This window comes from Heptranchias perlo, chromosome 10 (genome assembly GCF_035084215.1).
Source record: "Heptranchias perlo isolate sHepPer1 chromosome 10, sHepPer1.hap1, whole genome shotgun sequence".
In the NCBI taxonomy this organism is placed as follows: Eukaryota; Metazoa; Chordata; class Chondrichthyes; order Hexanchiformes; family Hexanchidae; genus Heptranchias; species Heptranchias perlo.
This window is the reverse complement of record NC_090334.1, coordinates 72,918,356-72,940,518: the sequence shown is the minus strand read 5'-3', so window position 1 is coordinate 72,940,518 and position 22,163 is coordinate 72,918,356. Positions and strand designations below refer to the sequence as shown.

Genomic DNA, 22,163 nt, shown 5'->3' with positions numbered 1-22,163 from the left:
TTTTTCCTCTTCAAGTATTTATCCAATTCCCTTTTGAAAGTTACTATTGAATCTGCCTCCACCACCCTTTCGGGCAGTGCATTCCAGATCATTACAACTTCCTGCCTTAAAAAAAAATTCTCCTCATCTCCCCCTCTGGTTCTTTTGCCAATTATCTTAAATTTGTGTCCTTTGGTGACTGATTCTCCTGCCAGGGGAAACAATTTCTCCCTGTGTGCTCGATCAAAACCCCTTCATAACTTTGAACAGTTCATTTACATCTCCCCTCAACTTTCTCTGCTGTAAATTGAGCCTATAATTAATTAATGAACAATTCACTGCAGATTGAATTTGGATTTCGGGTACAGTAAAAATAAATCCTCGTTTTCGTTGTAAAAAAAATCTTTAAAAATGTTGCTTCTTTCCCCTGGCAATGGATTCTAAAGCTGATCTGCCCATACCCTGTCTCGATCACATTACTGCAATTAAACCCAGACAGATGTTAATTTCGTCACAGCCCCTGAGCTCAGTTTCCACTCGCTCTCTGGGATCGACTGTATCTGCTCCACCGATCAGTCCCAGAGAACTAACAAAACCACCCCGCGGAGACCCGACCAGGAGGAAGGAACCATAACCACCAACTTACCCACCTAACCATGTCCCTGCTCCTGAGACCCGGCTCCGCTTCCCTCGGGCTCCTGCTCCAGCTGCGCCAGAGGTGCCGGAGACTTGTTGGGAAGTTGCGGGCGGCCAGAGGTGCCTCCACTTTCAATATCACCGCCTACATGCCGGAGGCGGCGTCTTTCCCCGGAGTCAGGGATTACCCGGCGCTGCGCGATCTCTCCCTGCACCAGCCCGACCGCTTCTGGGGCGCGGTGGGCAGGGAGAGGCTCTCCTGGATTACCCCCTTTCACACAGTGAGCGACTGCGACCTGGCCCAGGGCAGGATCAGCTGGTTCGAGGGCGGACAGCTCAATGTCTCAGGTGAGTGTCTGAAACTTGGGCTGCTGTAAATCCCTGTGTCCATCAAATAGTGCAGCCCCTCCGCTCCTCACTCCTCGCTTCCACTCCTCACCCCTCCGCTCCTCCACTCCTCACTCCCACTCCTCACCCCCATTCCTCCACTCCTCACCCCTCCACTCCTCATCCCCCACTCCTCACTCCCACTCCTCACCCCCATTCTTCACCCTTCACCCCTCCACTCCTCATCCCCCACTCCTCACCCCCATCCTTCACCCCTCCACTCCTCTCCCCTCTCCACTCCACTCCTCTCCCCTCTCCACTCCTCTCCTCTTCCATCTCCACTCCTCTCCCCTCTCCATTCCACTCCTCTTCCATCTCCACTCCTCTCTACTCTCCATTCCACTCCTCTCCCCTCTCCATTCCATTCCACTCCCCTCTCCACTCCTCTCCCTTCCACCACTCCTCCCCCTTTGACCTCTCCACTCTTCTTCCCTCCACCCCACCTCTCCACTCCTCTCCCATTCACCCCTCTGCTCCTCTCCTCACACCACTCCTCCTCATCAGGGTACTGTTCCATGGCACTCTCACTGAAATGGTCATTATTCATGTGTGAGTTTTCACAGTGTCTGAGGCTACCAGCTGTGGGAGATATCCCAACCGAGTCTGATCCTATCCTCATTTGGAATCCACACGCATACACACACACACATATGTGTGCATATATGCATATATATGCATGTGTATGTGTGTGTATATGCATATGCACACATATACAAACATATGCATATACATGCATATATGCACACATACATATATACACACACCCACGTTTATATACACACACACATACATACGTGCACATATACACACACAAATATATACACGCACACTCACACACATAGAAATACACCCACACATATACATATACACATACACTCCCAGGAGGGCTCACTCTATAGCAATCAGCAGGTGGAACCCCAGCTGATTTTTCCCCTCTCTTTCCCATGGGTGTCGAGGCTGACTGGAGCCATCCAACCACTGCCCCAGCTGAGACCGGCCAGCTCATCAGATATTGGGTCAGTAATACAAGGGCTGATATATGTATTATGTAACATGGCTGGGCTGTTATATTCTCTACCTCATTCATTGGGGAATCTGTCATCGTGCCACAGTCACACCTATGACCTTACTTTGTCAAAAGAAAGGAAAAATGAACTTGCATTTATATAGCTCCTTTCACATCCTCAGGATGTCCCAAAGTGCTTTACTGCCAATGAATTACTTTTAAAGTGTAGTCACTCTTGGAGACACTGGTGGGAAATGTGGCATCCACTTTGCGCACAGCATGATCCCACAAACAGCAATGAGATAAATGGCCAGTTAATCTGTTTTTGGTGGTGTTGGTTGAGGGATGAATTTTGTCCAGGACACTGGGGGAGAACTCACTTGTTCTTCTTTGCATAGTCATGGGATCTTTTACATCCACCTGAGCAGGCAGATGGGGTTTCGGTTGAACAGTTTATCTGAATGACAGTACCTCCAAAAATGCAGCACTCCCTCAGTACTGCACTGAAGCGTCATCCGAAAGACATTTGATAAATACCAATCCGTGCCTCACCCACCTCCTGTTGCAAGGCAAAACATTTTGACTGTTATAAAATGCTGTGATCTTTGTGAACTTTACTTCTGAATAAATATTTATTATATTGCATTTTTTGGGGGAATGATTTTTTTTAACTTCTCGAAGGGAGGGGCGCCAGCTCTGGGGAGTGTCACACTTTCCCACGTTTCTGACGCTGTTATTAGGGACACTCCCGGGCTGGGTACAGGTGCAGCACAGATCAGGGTCATTTTCCGAGAACTTTTCTGCCACCTTTGACCAGTGGAAAATTGCAGATCCATTGAAATCAGCGTGCCTGTGATTTTGCGATTGTATTTTAAAGTAACACTACACTACCCGCTCAACAAGCAGTCCTTTTACACACTTCATGTACTGAAGGGTATCCATTCGGTGCTCACTGTGACTAGGACAGATAATTATTGGAATATTTTTATTTTCAGTCACTGTTCAGCTTAGGGCTTGAAATTAAACAATGTTGGACCCGGAATCCAGGACTCCCTTGTGATCCCACTTACAGAATTCCACGAATGAGACCAGGAACATGTTTATATAAGGGACAGCTGCTTCCTAAGAACATGGGAAAGTATTTTCACATAGAATTTACAGCCCAGAAACGGCCCAACTGGTCTATGCCGGTGTTTATGCTCCACACAAGCCTCCTTACATCATCTCACCCCCCAGTAACTGCCTGCCGTAACACATCAGCAGCATCAAAAGTTTTTTTAAAAAGCTGATAGCTGAGCCACGCGTCACTAAAGTTAAGTCAAGTGATTAAAGTTAAGTGATTAAGAGCTGTATTCTCCAAGCCGTTCAGCCCTCGTTCGCAGAGTGAGAGACAGGTCAGCCCCTGAATGAAACCGACCATTGATCGAGCTGATGCCTCCTCCAGACCCACAGGCAATCCAGGGTAGTGTGGACTCTCCCCGAGGCATTTAAAGTGCCTTTACTCTATATGAAAAGTGCAGGACTCTCAGCACCACACGGAATGACTGACCGATTCATTCTCGAGTCAGATTCGCTATCCCGCGTCTGACGGTCAGTGCTGCCCGATAGGATTGGAAACGGGGAGAGCAGCATCGGGAGACTGGTACTAGTGCAGTGTAAAAGTACCTCCAATCTCCCGAGGAAAGGTTTGTATAAACTATCCCTCCTCTTCCTCGAAGGTAAAACCAAGCAGAGCGGGAGGGAGGGAGAGAGATTTCCCCCTGTTCGCCATCTGTAGTGAAATTTCAAATTTAAAAAAAAACAGCTCCCAATGATTTTGGCATCTGTTAGAATCGACACCTTGAGATCTGGACAGATCAGTGGGAGCGTGGATTTTATCTTTCTATCTGCTCCCCCCAAGCCTCTGGTATTCACCTATGCAAACCCTCAAAAGATACAAAGCTTGGTGTAAAGGGTAAAATGTACTGTGTCTACACTGGCTATAGACAAGGAGATAGTGGGGAAACAAGGTGATAAACCGACCGAAGCAAATCGCTTATATCTCGCTTGTGTGTTCAGAGCTTGCAATGGGATATGGCACACACACACACACACACATTCTTAAACGGATGTTACTGTAGGGTGAGCACGTGAGGTGAGAACAGTCAGGCTCAGCTGTGTACCCCCATGGTGGAATAGTCTGCCCACACCCCCCAGTTTAGGCTCACGCATGGCCACTGGGAATTGTCTGTGGAATTGTATCCCAGCAGGACTCATCTTCAGGGAGAGATAACGGGTGGAAAAAAACCCCCAAAAGGACATTCCCCTTGTTATTCTAGCTATATAGTTAAAAGTTCTGATTCCCAATAATAACACTTTGCACTGCTTGAAAGGGTGGTGGAAGCAGATTCAATACTGACTTTCAAAAGGGAATTGGATAAATAATTAAAAAGGAAAAAATGCAGGACTATGGAGAAAGAGCAGGGAGAGTGGGACTAATTGGATAACTCTTTCAAAGTGCAGGCACAGGCACGATGGACTGAATGGCCTCCTTCTGTGCTGTATCATTCTATGAAACGTAATCAGGAGATTTAAAGCATCATATCTATTATACATCACATAGAATCATAGAATGTTACAGTACAGGAACCGGCCATTTGGCCCAGCAAGACTATTCTGCTGCTTTTCTCCATGAATCACCTAGTCTAATTATAGAATCATAGAAAGGTTACAGCATGGAAGGAGGCCATTCGGCCCATCGAGTCCACACCAGCTCTATGCAACAGCAATCCAGCTAGTCCCACCCTCCCACCCTATCTCTTTTGAAGGCCATGATTGAATCTGCCTCCACCACCCCCTCGGGCAGTGCATTCCAGATCCTAACCACTCGCTGTGTAAAAAGGTTTTTCCTCATGTCACCTTTGCTTCTTTTGCCAATCACCTTTAATCTATGTCCTCTGGTTCTTGACCCTTCTGCCAATGGGAACAGTTTCTCTCTATCTACTCTGTCTAGACCCTTCATGATTTTGAATACTTCTATCAAATCTCCTCTCAACCATCTCTGTTCCAAGGAGAACAACCCCAGCTTCTCCAGTCTATCCACGTAACTAAAGTCCCTCATCCCTGGAATCATTCTAGTAAATCTCTTCTGCAACCTCTCTAAGGACTTCACATCTTTCCTAAAGTGCGGTGCCCAGAACTGGACACAATACTGCAGTTATGGCTGAACCATTATTTTATAAAGGTTCATCATGACTTCCTTACTTTTGTACTCTATGCCTCTATTTATAAAGCCCAGGATCCCATATGCTTTTTTAACCGCTTTCTCAAACTGCCCTGCCACCTTCAACGATTTGTGCACACGTACCCCCAGATCTCTCTGTTCCTGTACCCCTTTTAGAATTGTGCCCTCTAGTTTATGTTGCCTCTCCTCGTACTTTATGCCAAAATGTAACACTTTGCATTTTTCTGCGTTAAATTTCATCTGCCACGTGTCCGTTCATGCCAACAGTCTATATCCTCTTGAAGTCTATCACTATCCTCCTCACTGTTTACTAACCTTCCAAGTTTTGTGTCACCTGCAAATTTGGAAATTGTGCCCTGTACAACCAAGTCCAAGTCATTAATATATATCAAGAAAAGCAGTGGTCCTAGCACGGACCCCTGGGGAACACCACTGTACACCTCCCTCCAGTCCGAGAAACAACCGTTTAACACTACTCACTGTTTCCTGTCACTTAGTCAATTCTGTATTCAAGTTGCTACTGCCCCCTTTATTCCATGGGCCACAATCTTGATGACAAGCCTATCATGCGGCACTTTATCAAATGCCTTTTGAAAGTCCATATACACCACGTCAACTGCATTGCCCTCATCTACCCTCTCTGTTACCTCATCAAAAAACTCAATCAGGTTAGTTAACCATGATTTGCCTTTAACAAATCCATGCTGACTTTCCCTAATCAATCCACACTCATCCAAGTGACTGTTAATTCCGTCCCGGATTATTGTTTCTAAAAGTTTCCCCACCACTGAGATTAAACTGAGTGGCCTATAGTTGCTGGGTTTATCCTTACACCCTTTTTCGAACAAGGGTGTAACATTTGCGATTCTCCAGTCCTCGGGCACCATCCCCGTATCTACGGATATTTGGAAAATTATGGCCAGTACCTCCGCAATTTCCACCCTTACTTCCCTCAGCAACCTAGGATGCATCCCATCCGGACCAGGTGACTTATCTACTTTAAGTACAGCTAGGCTTTCTAGTACTTCTTCTTTATCAATTTTTAGCCATCCAGTATCTCAACTATATCTTCCTTTACTGAGACTGTGGCAGCATCTTCTTCCTTGGTAAAGACAGATGCAAAGTACTCATTTAGTTACTTGGCCTTGCCCTCTGCCTCCATGAGTAGATCTCCTTTTTGGTCCCTAATCAGTGCCACCCCTCCTTTTACTACCCCTTTACTATTTATACGCCTGTAGAAGACTTTTGGATTCCCTTTTATGTTTGCTGCCAGTCTATTCTCATTCTCTCTCTTTGCTCCTCTTATTTCCTTTTTCACTTCCCCTGAACTTTCTATATTCAGCCTGGTTCTCACTTGTGTTATCAACCTGACATCTATCATATGCCCCTTTTTTCCATTTCATTTTACTCTCTATCTCTTTTGTCATCCAGGGGGCTCTGGCTTTAGTTGCCCTACCTTTCTCCCTTGTGGGAATGTGCCTAGACTGTACCTGAACCATTTCCTCTTTAAAGGCCATCCACTGTTCAATTACAGTTTTGCCTGCCAATCTTTGATTCCAATTTACCCAGGCCAGATCTATTTTCATCCCACTGAAATTGGCCCTCCTCCAATTGAGTATTTTTACTTTAGAGTGGTCTGTATCCTTTCCCATAGCTATTTTAAACCTTATGATACTATGATCGCTATTCCCTAAATGTTCCCCCACTGACACTTGCTCCACTTGGCCCACCTCATTCCCCAGAACCAAGTCCAACAATGCCTCCTTCCTCGTTGGGCCAGAAACATACTGGTCAAGAAAGTTCTCCTGAACACATTTCAAAAATTCCTCCCCCTCTTTCCTCCTTATATTATTATTATCCCAGTCTATATCAGGATAGTTTTAGTCTCCCGTTATCACTACTCTATGGCTTTTGCACCTCTCTGTAGTTTCCCTGCAAATTTGCTCCTCTATATCCTTCCCACTAGTTGGTGGCCTATAGAATGCATCCAGTAGTGTAATGGCACCTCTATTGTTTCTTATCTCTAACCAAATAGATTCTGTCCTTGACCCCTCCAGGACATCCTCTCTCTCCAGCACGGCAATATTCTCCTTAATCAATACTGCCACCCCTCTTCCTTTCTTTCCTTCCCTATCTTAACTGAACACCTTGTATCCAGGAATATTTAGTACCCAATCCTGCCCTTTTTTGAGCCAGGTCTCCATTATTGCCTGCTCTCCTGCTATTCTCACTCTTCTGCTAATATTCCTCTTTATCAAACAACTATCTCAATTCCCATTTTAAAAGAGTTTATGGACTTTGCTTTAGTAATGGTTTGTGGAGAGAATCCCACCCTCTAATCACTCTCTGCATAAAGGTCTTTTTCCGAACCCTTTAATTCTTTTGGTGAATATTGCCAACCAACGGAAACAACCTCTCACTATTTACCTTATCAGAACCATTTATAATCTTGAAGACCTCTCATCAGGTCACCCCTTAACCTTCTGGGCTCCAATGAAAAAGCCTTAACTTCTCTTATCTCTCTCTTTAACTGTAAGCCCTCATCCCTGGTAACATTCTAGTGAATCTACACCCTATTTTAACCCTGCCTGCCTGGTTAAAATGGCGGTTGAGCGCTTCCCGCTGCATTCCCGATGAGTTCTTGCCTGCCATTGTAACCCTGTCATTTTCTGTCGTGGGGAAGGGGCCCCCTGCAGGCAGAAGGTGGGGGGGGGCGGTGGTGTCCCTCTCCCTGGCCACTGTCTGAGGCTGAACCAGATCATTCGCAACCTTGCAACCTTGGCATCCTATTTGACCCTGAGATGAGCTTCCGACCACATAAACCACTCCATCTCCAAGACCACCTACTTCCACCTCCATAACATTGCCTGTCTCCACTCCTGCCTCAGCTTATCTGCTGCTGAAACCCTCACCCATGCCTTTGTTACCTCTAGACTTGACTATTCCAATGCTCTCCTGGCCGGCCTCCCATCTTCCACGCTCCATAAACTTGAGCTCTACCAAAATTCTGTTGCCCGTATCCTAACTTGCACCAAGTCCCGTTCACCTATCACCCCGGTGCTCGCTGACCTACATTGGCTCCCGGCCCAGGAACGCCTCGATTTTAAAATTCTTAGCCTTGTATTCAAATCCCTCCATGACCTTGCCCCTCCCTATCTCTGCAACGTTCTCCAGCCCTACAACCCACCGAAATCTCTGCGCTGCTCCAATTTTGGCCTTTTGCGCTGCCCCGATTTTAATCGTTCCATCAGTGACGGCCGTGCTTTCAGCTGCCTAGACTCCACGTTCTGGAATTCCCTCCCCAAACCTCTCCACCTCTCTACCTCTCTCTTCTGCTTTCAGACACTCCTTAAAACCTACCTCTTTGACCAAGCTTTTGGTCACCTGTCCTAATATCTCCTTATGTGGCTCGGTGTTAAATTCTGTCTGATAGCGCTCCTGTGAAGTGCCTTGGGCCGTTTTAAAAACATAGAAACACAGAAAATAGGAACAGCAGTAGGCCATTCGGCCCTTCGAGCCTGCTCAACCATTCAATATGATCATGGTTGATCCTCTATCTCAATACCATATTCCTGCTCTCTCCCCATACCCCTTGATGCCTTTTGTGTCTAGAAATCTATATAGCTCCTTCTTAAATATATTCAGTGACTTGGCCTCCACAGCCTTCTGTGGTAGAGAATTCCACAGGCTCACCACCCTCTGAGTGAAGAAATTTCTCCCCACCTCAGTCTGAAATGTTCTACCCCATATCCTGAGACTGTGATCCCTCGTTCTAGACCCCCCCCCCCCAGCCAGGGGAAACATCCTCCCTGCGTCCAGCCTGTCTAGCCCTGTCAGAATTTTATTATTTTCAATGAGATCCCCTCTCATTCTTCTAAACTCGAGTGAATACAGGCCGAGTCAACCCAATCTCTCCTCATACGACAGTCCTGTCATCCCAGGAATCAGTCTGGTGAACCTTTGCTGCACTCCCTCTATGGCAAGTATATCCTTTCTTAGGTAAGGAGACCAAAACTGCACACAATACTCCAGGTCTCACCAAGGCCCTGTATAACTGCAGTAAGACATCCTTGCTCCTGTACTCAAATCCTCTTGCAATGAAGGCCAACATACCATTTGCCTTCCTAACTGCACCTGCACGTTTGTTTTCAGTGATTGGTGTACAAGGACACCCAGGTCCCTTTGTACATCAACATTTCCCAATCTATTACCATTTAAATAATACTCTGCCTTTCTGTTTTTCCTTCCGAAGTGGATAACTTCACATTTATCCACTTTATACAGCATCTGCCATGTATTTGCCCACTCACTCAACTTGTCTAAATCACCTTGAAGCCTCTTTGCATCCTCCTCACAACTCACAATTCCACCTAGTTTTGTGTCGTCAGCAAACTTGGAAATATTACATTTGGTTCCCTTATCCAAATCATTGATATATATTGTGAATAGCTGGGGTCCAAGCACTGATCCCTGCGTTACCCCACTAGTCACCTCCTGCCACCCCGAGAAAGACCCATTTATTCCTACTCTCTGTTTCCTGTCTGTTAACCAATTTTCAATCCATGCCAGTATATTACCTCCAATCCCATGTGCTTTAATTTTGCACACTAACCTCTTATGTGGGACTTTATCAAAGGCCTTCTGAAAATCCAAATACATCACATCCACTGGTTCTCCCTTATCTATTCTACCAGTTACATCCTCAAAAAACTCCAGTAGGTTTGTCAAACATGATTTCCCTTCCATAAATCCATGTTGACTTTGTCTAATCCCGTTGATATTTTCTAAGTGCCCTGTTATCACATCCTTTATAATAGACTAGCATTTTCCCTACTATTGATGTTAGGCTAACCGGTCTGCGGTTCCCTGTTTTCTCTCTCCCTCCTTTTTTAAATAGTGGGGTTACATTTGCCACCCTCCAATCTGCAGGAACTGTTCCATAATCTATATAATTTTGGAAGATGACAAACAATACATCCACTATTTCCATGGCTACCTCTTTTAATACTCTGGGATGCAGATTATCAGGCCTTGGGGATTTATTGGCTTTTAGTCTCATTAAATTCCCAGCACTATTTTTTTACTAATATTAATTTTCTTTAATTCCTCCTTCTCACTAGACCCTTGGTTCCCTAGCATTTCTGGGAAGTTATTTGTGTCCTCTTCCGTGAAGTCAGAACCAAAGTATTTGTTTAATTACTCTGCCATTTTCTTGTTCCCCATTATAAATTCTCCCATTTCTGACTGTCTTCACTAATCTTTTTCTTGTTACATACTTGTAGAAGCTTTTACAGTCCGCTTTTATGTTCTTTGCATGTTTACTCTCATACTCTATTTTTTCCCTCTTAATCAATCTCTTTGTCCTTTTTTGCTGAATTCTAAACTGCTCCCAATCCTCAGGCTTGCTACTTTTTCTGGCAACTTTATATGACTCTTCTTTGGATCTAAAACTATCCTTAATTTCTTTTGTTAGCCATGGTTGGGCTGCTTTTCCTTTTGTGTTTTTTTTTGCGCCAGAAAGGAATGTATAACTGTTGCAATTCATGCATTAGTTCCTTAAATGTTAGTCATTGCCTATCCACTGTCATGCCTTTTAATGAAGCTCCCCAATCTATCATAGCCAACTCACTCCTCATATCTTCGTAGTTTCCTTTGATTAGATTTAGGACCCTAGTTTCAGATTCGACTGCTTCACTTTCCATCTTAATGAAGAATTCTATCATGTTATGGTCACTCTTCCCTAAAGGACCCTGCGCAACAAGATTATTAATTAACCCCTTCTCATTGCACAATACCCAATCTAGGATAGCCTGTTCCCTGGTTGGCTCCTCAACGTACTGGTCTAAAAAACCATCTTGTACACACTCCAGGAATTCATCCTTCACAGTATTATTGCTAATTTGGTTTGGCCAGTCTATGTGTAGATTAAAGTCACCCATGATTACTGTAGTACCCTTGTTACATGCAGCTCTAATTTCCTGTTTGATGTCATCCCCTACATTACCACTACTGTTTGGAGGCCTGTAGACAACTCCCACCAGTGTTTCCTGCCCCTTGGTGCTTCTTAACTCCCCCCAGGCTGATTCTACACCTTGATTTTCTGAGCCAATATCCTTTCTCACTATTGCTCTGATTTCATCCTTTACTAACAATGCCACCCCGCCTCCTTTTCATTTTTGCCTGTCGAAGGGGTGAGGCCAAGGCCAATATAACACCGTTACTACGTTAAAGGTACTATATAAATACAAGTAGTAGTTGTTGTTGTTGTTGACGTCGTCGTCTCATTAATATTTAAATGTCGGGGTCCAGTGACATCATTCAGACCCTGATGTGATTTTAACTGCCAATTGTGGCAGTGACACCCGGTGCCGGACATACCATTGAAACTCGGCTGGAGGCAGGATCGGCTCCAGAAGAGGCCTGGGTAAGTTTCATTTTTTGATTTATCTTTATGGTTTCCTTGTGGGCCAGGAAGAGCAGGAACGCTCCCTCCTGGCCCCACAAAGACAACTTGGGCCTCCCCTTCCAGAGGCCACTCCTTCTCCGGGCTTCCATCCCCCCTCCCCCGACTGCAATCGCCTCCGGACCCCTCCCCTGACCACTTACCTTACACCAGGGACCATTCCCTCAGGTCCCCAGAGGCGGCCTGCTGCTGCCCGAAATCCCGCTCCTGTCCATTAGCCAGGAAGCGATTCCTGCCGGGTTTGGGCGGGAGTCCAGTTTGGACCATTTAAATGAGGCACAGGAGACAAAATGGCCTTGGCCTCACCCGGGCACTGTCATGGGCGTTTCCTGCCTGCCCCGACTCCTGCATGCCACACTCTCGCCCCGAGTTAAAATCAGGGCATATATCTTTGCCATTGCCTTTATATCATTTCCAATAATGAGGTGCCCATAACTGTGTACAATTCTCAAGCTGCAGTCTAACTACAGTCTTGTACAAGTTGAACATTAACAGACAGCAGGGGCTGGTAATGGTTCTGCTGTTGCCATTTAGACCTCCTCTGGACCCATCTTTTGTTTCTTTCCATTACCACCCCCCATTTTGCCTCGCACCATCGTCCTTTTTGTCATTTAATCACTCCTGCCCGCCACCCTATCACAGACCTTCCCTTTTATTCTTTCCTCTCCCCACCCCCCCTCCCTTTCCCTGGCTCTGTGTTTGCTTAAAAACTATTAAATCTCTAATTTCTTCCAGTTTTTTGACCTGAAATGTTAACTCTGTTTCTCTCTCCACAGATGCTGCCTGACCTACTGAGTGTTCCCAGCATTTTCTGTTTATATTTCAGATTTGAGCATCCCCAGTATTTTGCTTTTGAACATTATCTCTTTGCTTTTGCATTCTACGACTCTGGATACAAAACCAAGATTCCACGGCCTTGCGCTGCCATCTTTAATGACCAGTGTAGAGGGACCCTCGACTCCATTTAAAATCTTACCCTCTAAAATGTATTTCCTTTCCCTATTCTTATTTTTTGTTTAAAGGAACAATTTCCTGTTCCTTTACATTTAAAGGAGAATGCCCCCATAAGGTGATGTTATCTGGCTTGGAGAAGTTACTGAGCCAGACAGTGGGAGGGAGCTGAACGAACGCACTGAAATGATATGATGATATGATTATTTTTATATGTCCATTATAAATTCCTATGTCCACTGAATCGTAAGGTCATGGGCTCAAGCCCCACTCCAGGACTTGAGCACATGATCCAGGCTGAAATTCCAGTGCAGCTCTGAGGGAGTGCTGCATTATCGAGGTGTCATCCTTTGGATGAGATGCTAAACCCAGGCCTTGTTGGCTGTTTAGGGTGGTTGTTAAATATCCCAGGGTGTTACTCCAAGAAGGGCAGACTGTAATCCAGGCCAACATTCTTCCCTCGACCAATAGTCGTTCATCTCGTACAGAAGCAAAATACTGCAGAAGCTGAAAATCAGAAATAAAAACAGAAAAATGCTGGATAAACTCAGCAGCCTCTGTGGAGAGAGAAACAGAGTTAAAATGTATCAGGTCAATGACCTTTCATCGCATCTGATCAATCATCCCATTACTGCTTGTTGGATCTTACTGTTTGCAAAATAGCTGCTGCAATTACCTACATAACATTAATAACTGCACTTCAAATTAATTCACTGTGTGTTTTGGGAGATCTGATAAGGTTCTATATAAATATAAGTTCTTTCTTGTGTTGTATAATGCTACAATACATCACAATAGAACTGTACACATTACAATCTGTGGTGGTTTTATGAACACACATGCTACATTTTAGTGATAGATTCTCACAGGCTGCATCAACAAAACAATGATAGTGATGCTTCACTGGCTGATCTCTAATTGCCACATTAAACATGGGGCAACAACAGCTTGCATTTATATAGCTCCCAAAATGCAGTAAAATGTCCCAAGGCGCTTCACAGGAGCGATTATCAAACACAATTTGACACCGAGCCACATAAGGATATTAGGACAGGTGACCAAAAGCTTGGTCAAATTAGTAGATTTTAAGGAGCGTCTTAAAGGAGGAGAGGGAGGCAGAGATATTTACAGTACTACCCTCAACGTGGCACCAGGGATAAGTTTTTAAGGACACAATGTAAGAAATGTGAAAGAGAGAGATCCCGGACCCTGCTGAACGTGGTCAAAACCCTTGTTTCTTTTCTGGCAGGACCCAGAGAAGAAGGTTTACATGTTCTGAACTAAAATAAACCGGGCACTGTGGAATGGAAAGGAACTTAATAAATCTTGCCGACAGCCTGTGCAGAGTGAGAGTGTGGCGCTCCAGAAATGCTAGTGTTTATAAGAGCTGTTCACAAAGCACAGACGAGGACTTCAAAAAGTTGGCAGTAGCAGGAGCCATTTTAGGAATTAATGATTAAAGTTTACCCGTTTCTGTTTGTGGGTCGCACCTGCCCATCACACTGGTGGGCGCATCTGGGATTCCTCCAATGGGATTCATGGCTCATGAATTTGATATTCTCCCCCGTCAGAAAGTAACTAATCAGTGCAGTCGCTGAGATGTTCCTCAAACAACTGATGAAGAAATCAGAATGTGCAGCAGTGGCTGCTTCCAACATTCAAAAAACCCCAGTCTTAAGACCGAAACCAAGACCATCCTTCTGGATAACATGTGTGAGAGACAAGATGGCCTTTTCAGTACCTCAAGGTGGCCTGCTTACCAAGCTCATGCTGCCTGGACATGGACATTTTCTTAAATGGAAAGACAGTCAGATGGTATCTGTCATGAGAGTGTGATCTCCCCTGTCCAATTTTCCTCTCTGCCCTGTGCCCAAGTGATAAAGTTGTAAAGATACCCAAAGATGCAGTCTGACCAGAGCACTGTAAGGTTTGATCATGACTTCCTCTGAGTTATATTCTACTGTTTTGGGTATGTAAATCAACATTCTATTGGATTCACTGTTTGCTGCTCTGCTCTGGTTGGATATTTTGAGCAACTCCTTGGTCTCTTTCAACTTTCATCCTTACAGTTTCAATACCACTTGTGCAGTACGTGTGGTGCCCATTTGTGCAGTACGTGTGGTGCCCATTTGTGCAGTATGTGTGGTGCCCATTTGTGCAGTATGTGTGGTGCCCATTTGTGCAGTACGTGTGGTGCCCATGTGTGCAGTCCGTGTGGTGCCCATTTGTGCACTACGTGTGGTGCCCATTTGTGCACTACGTGTGGTGCCCATTTGTACAGTCCGTGTGGTGCCCATTTGTGCAGCACGTGTGGTGCCCATGTGTGCAGTCCGTGTGGTGCCCATTTGTGCAATACGTGTGGTGTCCATTTGTGCACTACGTGTGGTGCCCATTTGTGCAGTATGTGTGGTGCCCATTTGTGCAGTACGTGTGGTGCCCATTTGTGCACTATGTGTGGTGCCCATTTGTACAGTCCGTGTGGTGCCCAGTTGTGCAGTACGTGTGGTGCCCATTTGTGCACTACATGTGGTGCCCATTTGTGCAGTCTGTGTGGTGCCCATTTGTGCAGCACGTGTGGTGCCCATTTGTGCAGTCCGTGTGGTGCCCATTTGTGCACTACGTGTGGTGCCCATTTGTGCAGTATGTGTGGTGCCCATTTGTGCAGTACGTGTGGTGCCCATTTGTGCAGTATGTGTGGTGCCCATTTGTGCAGTACGTGTGGTGCCCATTTGTGCAGCACGTGTGGTGCCCATTTGTGCAGTCCGTGTGGTGCCCATTTGTGCACTACGTGTGGTGCCCATTTGTGCAGTCCGTGTGGTGCCCATTTGTGCAGTATGTGTGGTGCCCATTTGTACAGTCCGTGTGGTGCCCATTTGTGCAGTACGTGTGGTGCCCATTTGTGCAGTACGTGTGGTGCCCATTTGTGCAGCATGTGTGGTGCCCATTTGTGCACTACGTGTGGTGCCCATTTGTGCACTATGTGTGGTGCCCATTTGTGCAGTATGTGTGGTGCCCATTTGTGCAGTATGTGTGGTGCCCATTTGTGCACTACGTGTGGTGCCCATTTGTGCAGTATGTGTGGTGCCCATTTGCGCACTACGTGTGGTGCCCATTTGTGCAGTCCGTGTGGTGCCCATTTGTGCACTATGTGTGGTGCCCATTTGTGCAGTATGTGTGGTGCCCATTTGTGCAGTACGTGTGGTGCCCATTTGCGCACTACATGTGGTGCCCATTTATGCAGTATGTGCGGTGCCCATTTGTGCACTATGTATGGTGCCCATTTGTGCAGTACATGTGGTGCCCGTTTGTGCAGTACGTGTGGTGCCCATTTGTGCAGTACGTGTGGTGCCCATTTGTGCAGCATGTGTGGTGCCCATTTGTGCACTACGTGTGGTGCCCATTTGTGCACTATGTGTGGTGCCCATTTGTGCAGTATGTGTGGTGCCCATTTGTGCAGTATGTGTGGTGCCCATTTGTGCACTACGTGTGGTGCCCATGTGTGCAGTCCGTGTGGTGCCCATTTGTGCACTACGTGTGGTGTCCATTTGTGCATTACGTGTGGTGCCCATTTGTGCACTACGTGTTGTGCCCATTTGTACAGTCCGTGTGGTGCCCATTTGTGCAGTCCGTGTGGTGCCCATTTGTGCAGTATGTGTGGTGCCCATTTGTGCAGTATGTGTGGTGCCCATTTGTGCAGTATGTGTGGTGCCCATTTGTGCACTACGTGTGGTGCCCATTTGTGCAGTACGTGTGGTGCCCATTTGTGCACTATGTGTGGTGCCCATTTGTACAGTCCGTGTGGTGCCCATTTGTGCAGCACGTGTGGTGCCCATTTGTGCAGTATGTGTGGTGCCCATTTGTGCACTACGTGTGGTGCCCATTTGTGCACTATGTGTGGTGCCCATTTGTGCAGTATGTGTGGTGCCCATTTGTGCAGTATGTGTGGTGCCCATTTGTGCAGCATGTGTGGTGCCCATTTGTGCACTACGTGTGGTGCCCATCTGTGCACTATGTGTGGTGCCCATTTGTGCACTATGTGTGGTGCCCATTTGTGCACTACGTGTGGTGCCCATTTGTGCAGTATGTGTGGTGCCCATTTGTGCAGTACGTGTGGTACCCATTTGTGCAGTGTGTGGTGCCCATTTGTGCAGTACGTGTGGTGCCCATTTGTGCAGTATGTGTGGTGCCCAGTTGTGCAGTACGTGTGGTGCCCATTTGTGCAGTACGTGTGGTGCCCATTTGTGCAGTACGTGTGGTGCCCATTTGTGCAGTATGTGTGGTGCCCAGTTGTGCAGTACGTGTGGTGCCCATTTGTGCAGTACGTGTGGTGCCCATTTGTGCAGTATGTGTGGTGCCCAGTTGTGCAGTACGTGTGGTGCCCATTTGTGCAGTATGTGTGGTGCCCAGTTGTGCAGTACGTGTGGTGCCCATTTGTGCAGTATGTGTGGTGCCCAGTTGTGCAGTACATGTGGTGCCCAGTTGTGCATTACGTGTGGTGCCCAGTTGTGCAGTATGTGTGGTGCCCATTTGTGCAGTATGTGTGGTGCCCAGTTGTGCAGTACGTGTGGTGCCCAGTTGTGCAGTACGTGTGGTGCCCATTTGTGCAGTATGTGTGGTGCCTATCTGTGCACTACGTGTGGTGCCCAGTTGTGCAGTACGTGTGGTGCCCATTTTTCCTTTCTAACTTTAGTGCTCACTTACATATTTTGTCCAACTGGTTTTGTATTTTCTGAGCTGCCTCCTTTGTATTCACTGCCCATTCCTAGCTTGGTACCATCTGCAAATTTGATCACGTACTTGTTCCGATGTCGGATAACCCTCTCCTTTCACTTTTTTTGCTGATCAGTGAACTGCATCGACCGTCACGTCCACACATCTCCAGACAAGGTGGCTTTAATCTGGGAGAGAGATGAACCTGGTGCTCAGGTGAAGATTACCTACAGGTCAGTGTCAGGAGCAGAGTGTGGAGATGTTGGGATTGAAAACAAACCCATGGATTGTACCACTTTAATTCTTCCCCCCATTACATTCGAGCAGTGTTGTCCAATAGAAATCGTTGACTAGCCACAGATGTGGCTACAGTGAAACCAGTTCGCCACATGCACTAATTTTAGTAGAAAATGCCTTATTCACACTCACACAATGCAGGTAAAGTACTTCACATGTGCATATTAACTTAACAAACATTTACCATCAATCAGTAACCAAGGAAGTGCAGCACTCACAATGATCATAAAAACATTCGCACACTCTGTTTTTTGCTTTACTATTTTACCAACAAACGCACAAATAGGTTAAAGTACACATGCATGCACTGTGCAAATACAAGCATTGAGATCACATACCCAACATGGGTGTCTAGAAAGATATGATTGAGCTCTTTATAAATGCAAGCCTTTCCTTCAATATTAAGGGAGAATTATTTGGAATATCAACAAAACAAATATTTATTTGGCCTATGTCTTGGAACATGTTTTTTGTTTTCAGAAAGGAGAAGAGATAGAAGAGGCCGATGTCATTTTAGTCACAACGATTTTGTACACGAGGGGTGTGTGTTTTAATGAGGTTGTCGCATCGTAGGTCTGAGGCTGCTGAGGGCTGAGATCTTAAGAAAGGCACGATAAATGTCCATGGGAAGATGCTGAATGAGTCGCAGGTCATTGAGATGCACTGTATTTACTGCTCAATTCTGTACATTCAGGCAGCTGCTGGAGGTGACCTGTCGTCTGGCTAACACTCTGAAAAGGCAAGGTGTCCGCAAAGGAGATCAGGTGACCATCTACATGCCAGCCTCACCAATTGCAGTGGCTGCGATGCTGGCATGTGCCCGTATTGGTGCAGTGCATACCGTTGTGTTTGCAGGGTTCAGTGCGGATGCATTGGCCGACAGGATTCAAGATGGTGAGAGTTTATCCATCTTATTTATCCGTTCACTTCCTCTTAGTAGATTGTTTCTTTTTATTTTACCTCATGCTTCCTTTTTTTTAGCGATAGCTTCACTATAACTGTGCTACTTTTAGCCAGTGTATAAGATTGGGGGGTGTGGGCCGAAAAATTGGCACTGATAACAGTCACGGTATTTCAGCCACTTGGCCGTGCAGCATTGGGTGGCTATAAATGCAAGTTGAGTGTACACTTCAGAGAATTCTGACTTTATCAGCAGTCAAAAGAAAACTTTGGACTGACCGGGTAGCCTAGCTGGTTAGTACACTATCATGTCACCTCTAGGATTGAGACTAATGGGATGAAAGTCTCCTTTATGTAAGGAGGTCTATATGCAATAAGAACAGGCAGGCTCAACCCAACTGCTCGTGTGTGGGAGTCCATAGCATAAAAACTGCCCAGAATCTGGCATATGTTGACAGTAAGTTGGCAGTCTCATTCAGACAGATTTTAAGGACGACTGGTGTGAGAAATGCAAAAGTACACTGATATGGTAGTGTGTGTATTTCTGAAGGTGGGTAACGGTGGTCTCTGGTCCGTGCTAGACCTGCTCCGCGAGTGTTTAATGTTGAGCAGGCTATTCAAACGAGAGTAATGGAATCTTCACCTTTGACACCTTTCACCTAGAGGACCACAAGTATATTATATGTGGTACATTAAAACACATAGAATTACATAGAATTTACAGCAGAGAAACAGGTTATTCGGCCCATCTGGTCTATGCTGGGGTTTATGCTCCTCACGAGCCTCCTCCCACCCCTCTTCATCTCACTCTACCAGCATATCCTTCACTGACATTCTGACAACGATACGGCAGGTACATCAAAAGTAAATTGCAGCAAGTTTTAACTGGACATCATTAGCTCAGCAATAGGGAATATATGTTGTGCCGTGCCTGATTCAGGTATTAGCCAGCTGGGATATTGTCACCGTTTACTGCCTCTTTAATGTAACAATCATAAGAATGGATGATTTTGACCAATGTTAAAGAACTCCATGGAGGAATAACAGAGAGGATAGATGAAGACGTACAGTGGATGTGGTTTGCATAGGTTGTCAAAAACTTTTGATAAACTACTGCATAATAAAGATAACAGCTAATGGAATTAAAGGGAATGTGGACACACAGATAGAGAGATGGGAAGAGGGCAGAAAGCAAAGGGTAGGGATAAAAGAAAGTTCCTCAAACTGGAAATGTGTTTTGTTCCACAGGGGCTTGTATTGGAGCCACTCTTATTTACTATGCACAGAAATAATCTGGTCTTAGTAGTTGAGGGAACTTTATATTCCAAGTGTTATACCCTTGTAATACAGATTGTATTATTGTACTATATACAGGAGTGTTACACCACAGAGAATGACATGGGAGGCATATCATAGTATCAAGAATCTTACAGCACAGAAGGAGACCATTCGGCCCATTATGCCTGTACCGGCTCTTTGAAAGAGCTTTCCAATTAGTCCCACTCTCCTGCTCTTTCCCCGTGGCCCTGCAGGTTTTTCCTTTTCAAGTATATATCCAGTTCCCTTTTGAAAGTTACTATTGAATCTGCTTCCACCACCTTTTCAGGTAGCGCATTCCAGGTCATAACAATTCGCTGCGTAAAAAAAATTCCCCTCATCTCCTCTCTGGTTCTTTTGCCAATTATCTTAAATCTGTATCCTTTGGTCACTGTCCCTCCTGCCAGTGGAAACAGTTTCTCCTTATTTACACTATCAAAACCCTTCATAATTTTGAAAACCCCTATTAAATCTCCCCTTAACCTTTTCTGCTCTAAGGTGAACAATCCCAGTTTCTCTAGGCTAAAGCAAAAATGGTTAAGGGGGATGGTCATAAAAGAATATCAAATATTCAATGGCATAGAGAAGGTGAACCCATATTATTGTTTCAAAGTGAGTCAGGAGAGGCAGAGGCATAAAGGAGAATTAATGAAAGATAAAATTAAACAGGATGTCAGGAAGAATTTCTTTACTAAAAGAACGATAAATGTTTGGAATAATCTATCAGGCAGGGAAGTGGAGGCAATTCCCCTCTACTTGTCTTCAAGTCTCTCCCTGGCCTTGCCCCTCACTGCCTTTGTAACCTCCACCAGCTTTATGTCCCTGGCTGCACCCTCTGCCCTTCCAGCTCATGACCTGCTGCATGCTCCCCCCAATTCCACCATCAGTGGCAGAGCCTTCCTTCATCTCAGCCCCACACTTTGCAGCTCTGTCCCTAAACCCCTTTACTTGCTCCCACTTTCAAAAGCCTTCTTAATACTCATTTCTTCAACTGCACCTCCCCTGGTCCCCCTCCTAGGCCTACTCAGGCCTAACCCCCAGCCGTGAAGTACCTTGCGGCAGTTTGCTACATTAAAGGCTCTATATAAGTGTAAGTCGCTGTTACTGTATAATCTCCTAACCATCCTGTTCTCATTCCTAAAGCACAGTCTGAAACTGTGATCACCACCAACCAGGCTCTGAGGGGCGGACGGGTCATTGAGTTGAAGAAAACCGTAGACCAAGCTGTGAAGTTGTGTCCTTCTGTCAAACGAGTGCTTGTGGCGATGAGAACAGAGAGCAAGGTCCCGATGTCGAATATTGATATCCCTCTGGAGGAGGTACAATGCTGGGATGATAAACCAGGTCACATTTTCCATTCCTTTGCCACAGGTCTTTAAAGAAAGAAAGATTTGCATTTATGTCGCGCATTTCACGGCCTCAGGATGACCTAAAGCGCTTTACAGCCAATTAAGCACTTTTTGAAGTGTAGTCACTGTTATAATGTGGGAAACGCAGCAGTCAGTTTGCGCACAGCAAGATCCCACAAACAGCAATGTGTTGATGACCAGATAATCTGTTTTTAGGTGTTGGTTGAGGGATAAATATTAGCCAGGACACCAGGGAGAACTCCCCTGCTCTTCTTCGAAATAGTGCTATGGGATCTTTTACGTCCACCTGATAGGAAAGTCGGGGCCTTGGTTTAATGTCTCATCCGAAAGACGGCACCTCTGATAGTGCAGCAGTACTGCACTGGGATGTCAGCCTAGATTTTGCGCTCTCAAGTCCCTGGAGTGGGAGTTGAACCCACAAACTTCTTTATCTCATTCGAATGACAATTTTCATTAAATTTGGCCTCACCTTTTTGTCATACCTAGTACTGCTGGACAGGACCAAACTTTTTTTTCATTCAGAGATCGGGTGGCACATTGGCTTTACCCGTTGACTTTTTACCTCTGTGACCGTGGTTTCAATTCAAGAAAATTAGGCATACCTTTAAAATCAGAGCTAGGCCATTCAGGGATGATGTCAGGAAGGGGGGGGGGAAAAAAATATTGGATAGGGCCTATAATTGGGTGGGGGTATCGCAATCCACTATTACCCCGCGCCCGAGGACTTTATCTTCAAGCAGTGGTTCCGAATCAGCATTGACATGAGGATTCAATGCAATTCCCACTTTCCACCTGCAGGGGAGCCCCAATCTCTTAAAGGCAGGCTGTCCCTTAAAAATCTCTTAAAGGTAGCTGGCACCTGTTATTTGCTAAAAGTAACAGTCTGCTGTCTGCATGGAGTCTGAACGGAGATCAGACATCGCA

General features: G+C 45.6%; 1 protein-coding gene across 1 annotated transcript in view; it reads left to right on the top strand.

The window, feature by feature from the left end:
* The first annotated feature begins 532 nt into the window (after positions 1-532).
* LOC137326687 (acetyl-coenzyme A synthetase 2-like, mitochondrial) overlaps positions 533-22,163 on the top strand; it is a 63,536-nt gene continuing 41,905 nt past the window's right edge. The window contains exons 1-4 of the mRNA XM_067992007.1: positions 533-963; positions 17,492-17,588; positions 18,347-18,546; positions 21,013-21,188. Of these exons, the coding sequence (XP_067848108.1) occupies positions 636-963; positions 17,492-17,588; positions 18,347-18,546; positions 21,013-21,188 (801 nt within the window). The 5' untranslated portion in view covers positions 533-635. The remainder of the gene's footprint in view (positions 964-17,491; positions 17,589-18,346; positions 18,547-21,012; positions 21,189-22,163) is intronic.